This window comes from Muscardinus avellanarius, assembly GCF_963383645.1.
Source record: "Muscardinus avellanarius genome assembly, chromosome: 10".
NCBI classification, from domain to species: domain Eukaryota; kingdom Metazoa; phylum Chordata; class Mammalia; order Rodentia; family Gliridae; genus Muscardinus; species Muscardinus avellanarius.
Window position 1 is genome coordinate 56,051,897 of NC_137796.1, and position 14,085 is coordinate 56,065,981.

Consider the following 14,085-nt stretch of genomic DNA (forward strand, 5'->3'; position numbering starts at 1 on the left):
CTGTCTCAGCCTCCCATGAACTGGGATTACAGGCATGTGCCATCGATCCCAGCTTCTTAATATTAAAAACATAAAACAAAAACCACAGCCCCAGTTCACACACCTAAAGCTGATCACTCCATGAACCCCACATATTTTTTCCCTTTTTTGTGTGTGTGTGACACTCAGGGTGGAACCCAGGGACATTCTACCTCTGAGCTACACCCTCAGCCCTATTTTTTATGCTTTATTTTGAAACAGGGTCCCTCTGAATTGCAGAGGCCCTCGCTAAGTAGCTGAGGCTATCCACTAACTGCCATCCTCCTGTCTCAGCCTCCAGAATGCTGGGATTACACCCATGTGCCACCACGCCTGGCTTGAACCCCGCATTTTGCAGAAGGGTGGCATAGTGTGTAAGAGCACTGGCACTGAAACCAGACACCTGAGTTACAAACCCCAGCTATTCTCTACTTACTGAGCGATTTGGACCAAACCCGAACCCTCTCTGTGCCTCAGCGTCCTCAGCAAGAAAACCAGGGACAATAATACTGCCCACCTCAGATGTTAAGCAAACAAATACATACAGAGGGCTTAAAATGGTGCCTGGTGCTTAGCATTATGTAATCACCAGCTGTCATTATGGGATACTTGTTCAGGGTTTAACCTAGCCCTCCCTGTGAGCCCCAGGTTAAGAACTACAAGGGGGTAGAAGATCACAGATTTCCTGAGTTGGAAAGGAGCCCCAGAGAGATGGGGAACCTGGCCACGTGGGCCAGACTCACTCTGCCCCCCTCTCCGGTCCCTAACCACACCCTTTCCTATTTACACCCAGACACGGCAGCCTGCTTGCTGACTCGCCCTTGGCTCAGACCAAGCCATTGTTCTGGGGTGGAGGGAGTAAGAGTGAGGCTCATGCCCCCCCAGTGGGTAGGGACTGTCAGTCACACAAGTGACCCACAGACAGTACACCCAGATGCATGGCAAGGCAGGCGTGCCACGCTGAGCGATGGCAGGCGAGGGCTCAGGGTCACGGCACCAGCTCTGAAGTGCTCGCCAGACAGTGTGCAAAACACAGGCAGGGAGCCTGGCACGCCTTCAAGACCTTTACAGACTCTGGGAGCTAAGTCAGTCCTGCAGACCCCACCCCCAGGGAGATGGCCACACTTACATGTCACACATCAAACACACCCAGGCCCACCCAGACACCCACATTCTCACACAGGCTGGTCACAGTAGAGGCTTCTTTGTCTTGCTGTAGTACACACGATCAGACACATGTTCAGACATACAAACACACCTGTCATCTAAACAGCCTTATATAGTGACACCTGACTCTACCTGGCTCCTTATTCTTCTCATGTTCACATATACCAGAGTCATGCACACACACACACACACACACACACACACACACACACACACACCACATCAGCCATCCAGATAGCCTGTGAATACCCAGAGATATGCTCACACCCTGTTCACACACACCACACAGTCATCAGACAGTCCGAGTGCTGCTTCATGACATTCTTTGTTCCTGTCTCTCAAACTCTCACACACGCTCAGTTCAGTCAAACAAAGAGTATACCTAACCCTGATCATCACAGCGACACCAAAGTCTTCCCCACGCAGGCTTGCACACAAACCTTGTTACTACCGGGAGGAATCTCTATCGTGTGTCATGTAGTCTGTTTCTTTCACAGTCTCTCACACTCTTTCTCTGATAGACACAAACACAGATTTAGGTAATCTAGCTGGTCCTGTCCCAGAACCCACAAACACACACTCTGATAACCCCAGGAAGCCTCACAAGTACACATACCTATTCGTGATGTTACCGAGTCTCTCTCCTACACACATATACCCCAATGTCACCCAGCTTCTCTCTCTCTTGTGCCCTACCCCAGCATGCAAGTACAGAAGCAAAAAGAATGCCCAAATCAGAACCACAGCCAATGCCTGGAGTATCTTCATTAAAGACAGCCACCCACTGGGCATGGTGACACACACCTGTGATCCCATTACTTAGGAGTCTGAGACAGGATCACAGGTTCAAGGTCAGCCTCAGCAATTTAGCAGGACTCTCAGAAACCTAGCAAGATCTCCCCTCCCCCCCCCAAAAAAAAACATCCAGGTATGGTGGTGCATGCCTGTAATCTCAGTAATTGGAAAGCTGAGACAGGAGGATTAGAGGTTCAAAGCTGGCCTCAGCAACTTAGTGAGGCTTTCCACAATTCAACAAAACCCTGTTTCAAAAATTAAAAAATAGGCCGAGCATGTAATCCCAGCGCTTGGAGGCTGAGACAGGAGGTTCGCACAGGTTCGAAGCCAGCCTCAGCTACTTAGTGAGGCTCTCAGCAACTTAGTGAGACCCTGTTTCCAAATAAAGTATAAAAATAGGGCTGGGAGTATAGCCCGGAGGTAAAAAAAAAAAAAAAAGCCCCTGGGTTCCATCCCCAGTAACACACACACACAAAATAAATAAAAACAAAAAATAAAGTAGGGGCTGGGGGTATAACTCAGAGGTAGAATACCTCTGGGTTCAATTCCCAGTACCACAAAAATTTAAAAAAATGCAAAATAAAAATAGGGTCTAGCTTGGAGGTAGACTGTCCCTGGGTTCACTTCACAATACCAAAAAGAGTGAAAAAGGCAGCCCCCACTCCCCTTTTCTGTCCCTCAGTCCCCACTCCTTCAAGAGCTGCCTTTGACCCATACTGCTCTCCAGTATCCACATCCCTGCCCTCCCCCACCCCTCAGCCCTCCATCTGGTGGGTCCAGGCCTGCACTCAGTCCTTCCCCATCCCCCAGTCCTTCCCCATCCTTTCCAAAAGCCCAGAGGCCTGCGCTGCGGGCTTTCAGGGGTTGCCATGGCAACGAGGCCTCGTCCCTCATCCCCCTGGGGGTGGGCTAAGGACCTGGCCAGCCAGACCGATAAGGGGGTTCCAGTTACTGTGGCAACCATTGCAGGCCTGAGCGTTCAGCTTCTAGAAGGAGGGGGGGCAGTGAGTGAATGGTTGCCAAAGCAACCAGGGAGCCCACAAGAACTGGGAAGAGGCAGCTGAGCCCTGTCTCTCCTGCCCAGGGCTGCTGTGGGCATCGCAAAGCACTTAAGCATCATTCTTCCATCCCCCCGGGGTGGTTTCAGGGGAGGGAGATAAGTGTAGATTATAAAACAGGGATTCCATTCATTCTCCCAGCTACCATAGCATCATGGCCGGGGCACCCAGGCCAGCCTGCCAAGACTCACTGTGTGGCCTGGAATCAGTTAGGTCCACTCCTGGATCTCAGTTTCCCCTGTCCACTAAACGGGGCTTGTCTCTCAGGAATGTCCCCATTCCTGTCTGATGAGTGTGCCCTCTCTCTCCCTTGCTCAACAGGAACCACAGAGCGGGTATGCCTAGTACAGGGCACAGCAGAAGCCTTGAATGCTGTGCACAGCTTTATTGCCGAGAAGGTCCGAGAAATCCCTCAAGCGATGACCAAGCCTGAGGTGGTCAACATCCTTCAACCCCAAACCACGATGAACCCCGACAGAGCCAAGCAGGTCAGCTGGGGCAGAGAGTGGGCTGCTGTAAAGCTGGTGAGGTTCCGGAGGAGACATTCCTCCCAAATACTTGCACGAGGATTCTATGGGACAACGCCTATAAGAAATGTATCAAATACATACTAGTAATTACCATTATTAGGGAGTCAGGCCTAATAGTCTAGAAAGGACTCCAGACCGCTTGGAGCTAACTTGGTTCAGGAGTTAAGGCCCAGGAGAATTTGACCCAGACCCTCCCATTCATCCATCCTTCCTGAGATTCTCTAGATCCTCCTCTCCCTTCCACTTCATTCCATTGTCTCTCTGAACAACCTGCCTCCCACTTCCTGTATTCACCGGAAGTGACCTAAGTGACAGCCCAGCCACTCCGGAAAAGTTTTTAAATGGCTTCTTTTACCCCCCACCCCCCATAATTACAGTTATAGGGGTAGAGATGGTGCATTGTTAGCGAGTGAGGAGGTGGTCCCTATCCTACTCAGCCTTCTTTAGGAAAGGATGGAAAAGAGAAGGCAGCGAGCGCCCCTCCGTTGCCTCGGTTACCGGGAAGCGGGTGGAGTAGGGGCGTGGCTGGGAATGGGCCAATCGCTTCTCGGGTTTCTAAGGTTGCCATGACGACAGTGCGCCTCCAACAGGTGCACTCCCGGCGAAGCCCCTGGCTTCGCAGTCCTGACCCATAAAGGCCTAGCGGAAGAGGAATGTGGGGATGGCTGCGCACGAGTTTCCCGTTTTCTCTAGCTTCCTCACTCTAATATACTTGCGCAAAAATGCAAAGGAGAAGAGAAGCTCTGCGCTGGCAGGCAGGCCAGCCGCGTAAGAGAATTAAAGATAAGGAAAAGGCTTCGGTGCAATGAGTCTGGGATTCTCGGGACCTTGGCATTGCCCTGAAGTGGGAGAGACCACAAACCTGAGTTTCCTACAGCTGGTAGAGACTCAGTGGGCGGAGAGCGCTGCTGGGTGGATCGCTCCCCAAAAATGACTGCGGGCTCGGGGCGTGGAGCGCGGTCGCTGTCCTTGGTGCTGAAGCGCCTCTGCGCCTCATGCCCCGCCAGATCTCTCCCGAATCCCTTCCACCAGCAAGGCACAGCTTACCCACTGTTTACGAAGACGAGGGAACTACCTTTTCCCTCCGCCTCGGTGGTGGCCACGAGGGATCAGGGTTCATCGAGAGTATGTGGCTGTTGCAGGGAAAATGGGGTTAGCACCATCTGTGCCTGAGCCTTCCACCGCCTCCCCTAATCCACAGGAACTCCAACACAGTGGAGTCAGAAGGTTACAGAACCAGGATTTATCCTCTGCCTTATTATTGGAGGGCTCCAAAGAATGAGAGAGATAATGGCTGAAGGCTCAGAATCCTACTCTGTTCTTACTTCCTACCTGCGAGAGCTTGGGCAAGTGACTTGATTTCTCCATGCCTCGTTTTCCTCTCATTTGTAAAATGAGTTTCGTTATGGTGCCTCGGTAAGGGTGGTGGTTAATGTTGGTTGATGTTTGAAAAGCATTCAGCAAGTGTGCCTACTGCATAGAAAATTCCCCCCAAATCTTAGCTGTTATTATTACAGGTTTTTTGAGTCAGGAGACATGTTTATTTGGGGGGGAGGGGGTTGCAGTATTGCAGATTGAGCCCAGGAGCATTCTACCTCTGAGCTACATCCCTAGCCCCATATCTCATTCTTTATTTTGAAAGAGGGTCTTATTAAGTTTCAGAGGGTCTCACCAAGTAGCTGGGGCTGGCCGCAAACCTGTGATCCCGCTGTCTCAGCCTCCCAAGTACAGAGTGTACAAGCATGCACCACCATGTAGGAAACAGGGACCATGTCTGGCTTGAGTCAGGAGACAGGGGGTGTGGCCCTCAAAAGAGAGCCTGCTAGCCATAGAGGGGGCAGCTGCTCACCTCAACTCAGTTCTTGCCCTGAGAGAACATGAGCAAAGTGTTTCCATATCCAAAAATATATTTTTTTGTATTTATAGTGTTGGGGGTTGGACCCAAGGGCATTCTACCTCCTAGCTACACCCCAACTTTTATTTTACTTTAATTTTATTTTACTTTAATTTTTATTTGGAAACTAGGTCTCACTGTGTTGCTGAGAATCTTGCTGGGTTGCTGAGTTTGAATCTATAATCCCCCTGTCTCAGCCTCCCAAGTATTGGGATTACATAAGTGTGAGTCACTATGCCCAGTTTTCTTTTATTTTTATTTATTTATTTTGGTAATGGGAATTGAACCCAGAGGCATTCTACCCCCAAGCTACATACCCAGCCCAATCTTATTTCTTATTTGGAAACAGGGTCTCATTAGGTTGCTGAGAGCCTCGCTAAGTTGCTAAGGCTGGCTTTGAACCTCCAATCCTCCTCTCTCAGCCTCCCAAGAACTGGAATTACAAGCATGGGCCACCATGCTGGGCATTCATGCCTGACTTTTTCCCAAACTTTTCAAAAGAAGCCTTCGTTTTTTAAATCAACTACTTTTATTTATTTATTTATTTATTTATTTATTTATTTATTTTGGTGGTACTGGGGTTCCTGGAAGCCCTTCTACCTCCGGGCTACACTCCCAGACCTATTTTTACATTTTTATTTGGAAACAGGGTCTCCTAAGCCAGCGCGCGCGGATGGCTTCGAACCTGCGCGATCCTCCTGTCTCTGTCTCCCAAGCGCGGGGATTACAAGCGTGCGCCACCACGCCCGGCATAAATCAACTACTTTTAAAAGGTTATTCAGGAGCCAGGTGTGGTTACTCAGCTACTTAGTGAGGCCCTCCGTAACTTAGTGAGACCCTGTTTCAAAATAAAGAATAAAAAATAGGGCCGGGTGTGGTGGTGCACGCTTGTAATCCCAGCATTTGGGAGGCTAAGACAGCAGGATCGTGGTTCATGGACAGCCTCAGCTACTTAGTGAGGCCCTCTGTAACTTAGTGAGACCCTGTTTCAAAATAAAGAATAAAAAAATAGGGCAGTGGGTATAGCTCAGAGATAGAATGCCCCTGAGTTCGATTCCCAGACCCGCAAAAAAAATTTTTTTTAATTTAAAAAATAGTGCTGGGAGCCAGGCATGGTGGCACATGCTTATAATCCCAGCATTTGGGAGGCTGAGACAGGAGGATCACTGTTCGTGGACAGCCTCAGCTATTTAGTGAGGCCCTTTACAACTCAGTGAGACCCTATTTCAAAAATAAATAATAAAAAATAGGGCTGGGATATTGTTTAGAGGTAAAATGCCCCTGTGTTCCATCCCCAGTCCCGAAGAGAGAGAGAGAGAGAGAGAGAGAGAGAGAGAGAGAGAGAGAGAGAGAGAGAGAGAGAGAGAGAGAGAGAGAGAGCGCGCGCTAACCCGGCATAGTGGCGCACACTTGTATTCCCAGCATTTGGGAAATGGAGACCGGATGATCGGGGTTTGTGGACAGCCTTAGCTACTTAGACCCGTTTCAAAAATAAAGAATAAAAGATTTAGGGCTGGGGATGTCTCTCAGAAGTAGAATGCCCCTGGGTCCCATCCCCGGTACCAGAAGAAAAAAAAAAGCCACTCAGGGTTTGTTTGTTTTTGTGTATTGGGAGTGGAATCCAGGAGAACTCTACCCCTGAGCTACATCCCCAGATTTTTGTTTTTATATTGAGACAAGACAGGGTTTTACTTAGTTGCCCAGTCTGGTCTCAAAATTTCAACCCTTCTGCCTCAGCTTTCTGAGTTTCTGGGATTATATGGATGAGCCACCACACCCAGCTGTTGGCCCAGTTTTTAAAACACTGAAATTGGGCAAGGTGCAGTTGCTTATGTCTATAATCCTAGGACTTAGAAGGCTGAGATAAGAGGAGTGCAGATTCAAGGTTATCCTCAGCAACTTAGTGAGACCTCAACAATTTAGAGTCCTATTTCAAATTAAAAAAAAAAAAAGGAGACTGGGGAACCATCCATGGTGGCACACTTTGTAATCTCAGTATAAGAAGCTGAGACAAGAGGATCACAAGAGGTTTTCAGCCAGCCTCATCAATTTAGTGAGGTCCTCTTCAAATTAATGAGATTCTTTTTCATAATGAAATAGGTCTGGGTTGTAGCTCAGAGGTAGAATGACCCTGGGTTCAACTCCCAACACTCCCCCCCCAAAAAAAAAAACAAAATTACTATGAAGAGCAAAGAAAACCTAACTGTAGGTTGGCTGTGGCCTAACGACCACAGTGCTACTTCTGGACTCGACCAGTAATGATTAGCCTTAACTGGTATCTAAACAAGTAATTTAATATTAGGAGCCGGGCGTGGTGGCGCACGCTTGTAATCCCAGCATTCGGGAGGCTGCGACAGGAGGACCATGGTTCGCAGACAGCTTCAGCTACTTAGTGAGGCCTTCTGCAACTCAGTGAGACCCTGTTTCAAAATAAGGAATAAAAACTAGGGCTGAGGGTGTAGCTTGGAGGTAGAATGCCCCTGGGTTCCATCCTCAGTACCGAAAAAAAAAAAAAAAAAGCATATTTCTGGTTCCCAAACCAGAGCCACTGAATCAAAATTTCTAGGGTTGTGGCTTGGGAGTCTGGGCATGGAACCTGGTGGCATCAAATGCTGACTCTGCTACTCACTCTGTATCACCTGGCATAAGTTATTTGGCCTCTCTCTGCTTCCATTTCTAGATCTAGAAAAAATGTGATAATAATAGCCCCCACCTTGTTGTGAAGGCCAAGTGAGTTATGATAGAAAGCTTTTTAGAAAAGTTCCTGGCAAGTGATAAACCCTGTGTTTGCTGTTGCTACTGCCTCTGAAGATGTTGTTAGTAGTATTCGAAAGCTCCAGCCAGGTGTGGTGGGAAACGCCTGTAAACTCAATACTTGGGAGGCTGAGTCAGGAGGATTGCAGGTTCGCGGACAGCCACAGCAAGTAGTGAGACTCTCATCAAACTAGCGAGACCTTGCTTTAAAACATAAAAATAAAATAGGGCTGGGGGTGTAGCTCAGAGATACAATGCCCCTGGGTTCAATTCCCAGTACCATACGTGAAAAAAGGAAGGAAGGAAGGAAATAAATAAATTTCCATATGATTGTAAATTACTGGAGAAGATAGTCTCTGGGTTCCTCCTGCCTTTAAAACTAAACTGTATGGCTCTGTGAGTCCAAGATTCTAGGCATATATTACTTTTCTTAGATTCCATGCTTCTGACATCCCCAAATTCCAGGATCCTCTAGGTCAGAACCTACAAATGGATCTCTTGCTGTTCTCTCTCACTCACTCTCTCTCTCTCTCTCTCTCTCTCTCTCTCTCTCTCTCTCTCTCTCTCCCTCTCGCTCTCTTCTTCTTCTTCTTTTCTTTCTTTCTTTCCTTTCTTTTTTTTTTTTTTTTGTACTGAGATGAACCCAGGGGCATTCTAGCTCCAAGCTACACTCCAGGCTTTTTGTGTGTGGAGGAGAACACTGGAGATTGAACCAAGAGGCATTCTGCCTCTGGGCTACATCCCCAGCCCTATTTTTATTTTTATATTTTTGCGGTACTGGGAATTGAGCCCAGGGGCATTCTACCTCCAAGATACACCCCCAGCCCTAATTTTTATTTATTATTATTTTTTTTGCAGTATTGGGGATGAAACCCAAGGGTATTCTACTTCCGGACTACATCACCAGCTCTATTTTTTATAATTCTTTATTTTGAAACAGGGTCTCACTGAGTTGCAAAAGGCCTCACTAAGTTGCTGAGGCTGGCCACAAACCTGTGATCCTCCTGTCTCAGCCTCCCAAGTACTGGGATTACAAGCATGCACCACCATACTTGGCTTAAAAAAAAAAACAAAAATCACACAAATCTTACTACATTGCGGAGGGCCTTGCTAAATTGTTGCAACTGACCACAAACCTGCAATCCTGTCTCAGCCTCCCAAATACTGGGATTACAGGTGTGCACCACCACTTCTTAAAATACAAGAGAAATAAAAGGATGGTGATTTGTTATAAAATAAGGTGGATTTTAATATGTGGCTATTCAGCTCAGACCCTAGTAAAAGAAAGAATGAGATATAATCAGTGTTTGCACCCAAACAGAGCGGAGTGGTACAGCTACAAGAGCAAAGTAATTCAGAGTATAACGTTGGGGATGAAAATGATACCAGTGGCATTCCTACAGCTATCAAGCTTTCTTAAAGTGATGGACTACTCTTGGTAAAGTTCAAAACAATCTTCCCTTGATTTACTGGTAGAGTGTCCCTGGAAATTCCAGTAGCCCTTTAAATCATTTTAAAAAGTGCTTGGTACTTACATATATCATGGAGTTCAGTTCTGGGTTCACATATGTAAAAACAGGCATTTCACCAGCACGAATGTCCAGCAGGACATTCAAAACCAGCCATATAGCGCCCAGCACAGTGGCATACTTCTATAATCCCAGTACTTGGGAGGCTGAGACAGGAGGCTCACAGGTTCAAGGCCAGCCCCAGACACTTGGCAAAAGATCCTGCTTCAAAGTAAATAATAAAAAGAACTGGGGGTGTAGTTCAGAGGTAGAATGTCCCCCTGAATTAAATTCCCAGTACCAGAAAGATTAAAAATAAATAAGCCTGGCATGGTGGCACATGCTTGTAACCCCAGTACTTGGGAGGCTGAGATAGGAATATCAAAGGTTCATGGCCAGCCTCAGCAACTTTGTGAGGCCCTCTCCAAGTTAGTGAGAATATTCTAAGTATGTGAGAAATATTCTTTATTTTAAAATAAAGAATAATGCCTGGCATGGTGGCGCATGCTTGTAATCCCAGCATTTGGGAGACTGAGACTGGAGGATCGCGGTTCGCAGACAGCCTCAGCTACTTAGTGAGGCCATGCGCAACTTAGTGAGACCCAATTTCAAAATAAAGAATTAAAAAAAAAATAGGGCAGGGGATGTAGCTTGGAAATCAAATGCCCCTGGGTTCCATCCCCAGACCCACAAAAAATAAAATAAAGAATAAAAATAGGATTGGAGGTATAGCTCAGAGATATAATGTCCCAGGGTTCCATCCCCAGTATCAGAAAGTACTGCAAATAATAATAATAATAATAATAATAATAATAATAATAATGATGATGATGATGATGATGCCGCCGCCAGGCATGATGGAGCATGCTTGTAATCCCAGTACTTGGGAGGCTGAGACAGGAGGATCACAGGTTCGTGGCCAGCCTCAGCAACTTGTGAGGCCCTCCGCAACTTAGACCCTGTTTCAAAATAAAAATAGGGCTGGGGGTGTAGCTCAGAGGTAGAATGCATCTGGCTTCCATTCCCACTACCACAAATAATAATAACAATATATTAATAATAATATTATTATTATATTAATAATAATATTGTTAATAATATTTTAAAATAACAAAAATTAGTGATATAGGACCTTGAAGAGTTCTTTCTTGTGAGGAAATGACTTTCAACTGTGGGGTGCAGACTGTCCTGTCCACTGGAATGTCCACATCTGCCCCTAGTCTTTACAATCTGAAGTTGTCCCTCACAAACTCCCAAATTCTCTCCACATCTGGCGTAGGGGTGGAAATGAGAGGAAGAGCTGTGAGCTTTGGCAGTAATCAGGAGGAGTGAAGGAGAAGCCATGGGTTTAAAGGGACATACAAAGGATTTAAGAGTGAGGAAATTAGCCTGGCAGTGGTGGGTGGCGCAAACGTGTAATCCCAGTACTTGGGAGGCTGAGACAGGAGGATCTCAGGTTTTCAGCCAGCCTCACTTACTTAGTGAGACCTTCCGCAACTTACTGAGACCCTGTTTCCAAAGACCCTGAGGGTAGCCGGGTGTGGAGGCACAGGCTTGTAATCCCAGCGTTTGGGAGGGTGAGACAGGAGGACTGTGCAGGTTTGAAGCCAGCCTCAGCTACTTAGTGAGGCCCTTTGCAACTCAGTAGGACCCTGTTTCAAAATAAAGAATAAAAAATAGTACTTGGGTGTCGCTCGGAGGTAGAATGCCCCTGGGTTCCATCTCTAGTACCGCAGATAAATAAACAAACAAATAAATAATAAACTGAGGGTGTTTTTTTTTTTTTCTTTTTTGGTGGTACTGGGGTTTCTGGAAGCCCATCTACCTCCGGGCTGCACTCCCAGACCTATTTTATATTTTTGAAACAGGGTCTCTTAAGCCAGCGCGGCTGGCTTCGAACCTGCATGATCCTCCTGTCTCCGCCTCCCAAGCGCGGGGATTACAAGCGTGCGCCACCACACCCGGCTGAGGGTGTTTCTTGAAGGTAGAATGCCTCTGGGTTCAATCCCCAAAAAGAATGAGAAATTTATAGGTAGAGATGCCTTTGGATGGACTGGGATGTGCCTCAGTGGTAGAGCACTTGCCTAGCATGGGCGAGGCCCTGAGTTCCATCCCCAGAAGAAAAGGAAGGGAAGGGAAAGAATTGCTCTGGAGACATGAGAAGAAAGCCCTGGGTTTAGAGCTCCCCAGTGGAGTTAAGATTGACCAGATTTGCAGCTACTCAACAGACAGGTAGCTGAAGAATGGGCAAGGGGGTCATTATCTTTTTTGTTGTTTTCTTTTGGTACTGGAGATTAAACCCAGGGGCATTCTACTTCTGAATTATACCCCTAGAACTATTTTATGCTATATTGCTGAGGACCTCAGTAAATTGCTGTGGCTGACTTCCAGCTTGCAATCCTTCTGCCTCAGAGTCCCAAGTACTGGGATCATAGGCATGCGCCCCCCCACCCCAGTTCCTTTTTATTTTTTTATTTTTGTTTGTTTGTTTGTTTGTTTGCAGACTGGGGACAGGACCCAGGGGCATTCTACCTCTGAGCGACACCCCCAGCCCTATTTTTTTCTTTATTTTGAAATATTTATTTTTTCTTTATTCATTGAGTTGCAAAGGGCCTCACCAAGTAGCTGAAGCTGTCCGTGAACCACGATCCTTCTGTCTCAGCCTCCCAAATGCTGGGATCACAAGCGTGCACCACCATGCCCGGCTCAACTTTTTTTTAATTTGGTGGTACTGGTGATGGTACCCAGGCCATTCTACCTCTGAGCTACACCTCCAGCCCTATTTTTTTTTTATTATTCTTTATTTCGAAACAGGGTCTCATTAAATTGTGTAGGGTCTCACTAAGTAGCGGAGGCTGCCCTCTAACCTGCCATCCTCCCGTCCCCGTCTCCCAAGTGCCGGGATTACAAGCGTCCGCCACCATGCCCGGCTCTGTTTCAACATCTTGAACAGTCAGTAGGACTGTAAGCCCCACCCCCACCCCCACCCCCGGCTCGAAGCTGGACACTGCAGAGGAGCCCCAGGACTGGCCTGAGATCGCCGCCTTAGAGACCCTCCCTCTTTCCCCCCCACACAGGCCAAGCTGATCGTCCCCAACAGCACCGCGGGCCTGATCATCGGCAAGGGCGGCGCCACGGTGAAGGCCGTCATGGAACAGTCGGGGGCCTGGGTGCAGCTGTCGCAGAAGCCCGAGGGCATTAACCTGCAGGAGCGCGTGGTGACCGTCAGCGGGGAGCCCGAGCAGGTGCACAAGGCTGTGAGCGCCATCGTGCAGAAGGTACAGGAAGACCCCCAGAGCAGCAGCTGCCTCAACATCAGCTACGCCAACGTGGCCGGCCCCGTGGCCAACTCCAACCCCACCGGCTCTCCCTACGCCAGCCCGGCCGACGTGCTGCCCGCCGCGGCCGCCGCCTCGGCCGCCGCCGCCTCGGGGCTGCTGGGCCCCGCGGGGCTGGCGGGCGTGGGCGCCTTCCCCGCCGCGCTGCCCGCCTTCTCGGGCACCGACCTGCTGGCCATCAGCACGGCGCTCAACACGCTGGCCAGCTACGGCTACAACACCAACTCGCTGGGCCTGGGGCTCAACTCGGCCGCCGCCTCGGGCGTGCTGGCCGCCGTGGCCGCGGGCGCCAACCCCGCCGCCGCCGCCGCCGCCAACCTGCTGGCCTCCTACGCCGGGGAGGCGGGCGCCGGGCCGGCGGGGGGCGCCGCGCCGCCGCCGCCGCCGCCGCCCGGGGCGCTGGGCTCCTTCGCGCTGGCCGCCGCCGCCAATGGCTACCTGGGCGCGGGCGCGGGCGGCGCGGCGGGCGGCGCGGGGGGCCCCCTGGTGGCCGCGGCGGCCGCGGCGGGGGCGGCCGGGGGCTTCCTGACGGCCGAGAAGCTCGCCGCCGAGAGCGCCAAGGAGCTGGTGGAGATCGCGGTGCCCGAGAACCTGGTGGGAGCCATCCTGGGCAAGGGGGGCAAGACGTTGGTGGAATACCAGGAGCTGACGGGCGCCCGCATCCAGATCTCCAAGAAGGGCGAGTTCCTGCCAGGCACGCGGAACCGGCGGGTCACCATCACGGGCAGCCCCGCGGCCACGCAAGCCGCTCAATACCTCATCAGCCAGCGGGTCACCTACGAGCAGGGGGTGAGGGCCTCAAACCCCCAGAAAGTGGGATGAGGCCTGTGGCGTGCGCTCCCCTCCCCTCCCCCTCCCCTCCCCTCCCCCCCCAACTCCCGACCTCAGCTGGGTGTAGTCCTGCTCTCTGGGGACGGGCTGGGGTAGGCCTCGCTGCACCCTCCCCCTCTGGTAGTCATAGGCAGGATTGAGTGGCGGTTGGGGAAGGGGCTCAGCAGCCCCCTCCCCAGCCCTGAACTGACC

At 49.7% G+C, this 14,085-nt stretch overlaps 1 protein-coding gene across 1 annotated transcript in view; it reads left to right on the plus strand.

Annotated features, from left to right (window-relative positions):
- NOVA2 (NOVA alternative splicing regulator 2) overlaps positions 1 to 13,884 on the plus strand; it is a gene marked incomplete at both ends in the record, with an annotated part of 32,276 nt that extends 18,392 nt beyond the window's left edge. The window contains 2 exons of the mRNA XM_080704587.1: positions 3,360 to 3,526; positions 12,802 to 13,884. Of these exons, the coding sequence (XP_080560713.1) occupies positions 3,360 to 3,526; positions 12,802 to 13,884 (1,250 nt within the window). The remainder of the gene's footprint in view (positions 1 to 3,359; positions 3,527 to 12,801) is intronic.
- Between the last annotated feature and the right edge of the window lie 201 nt (positions 13,885 to 14,085).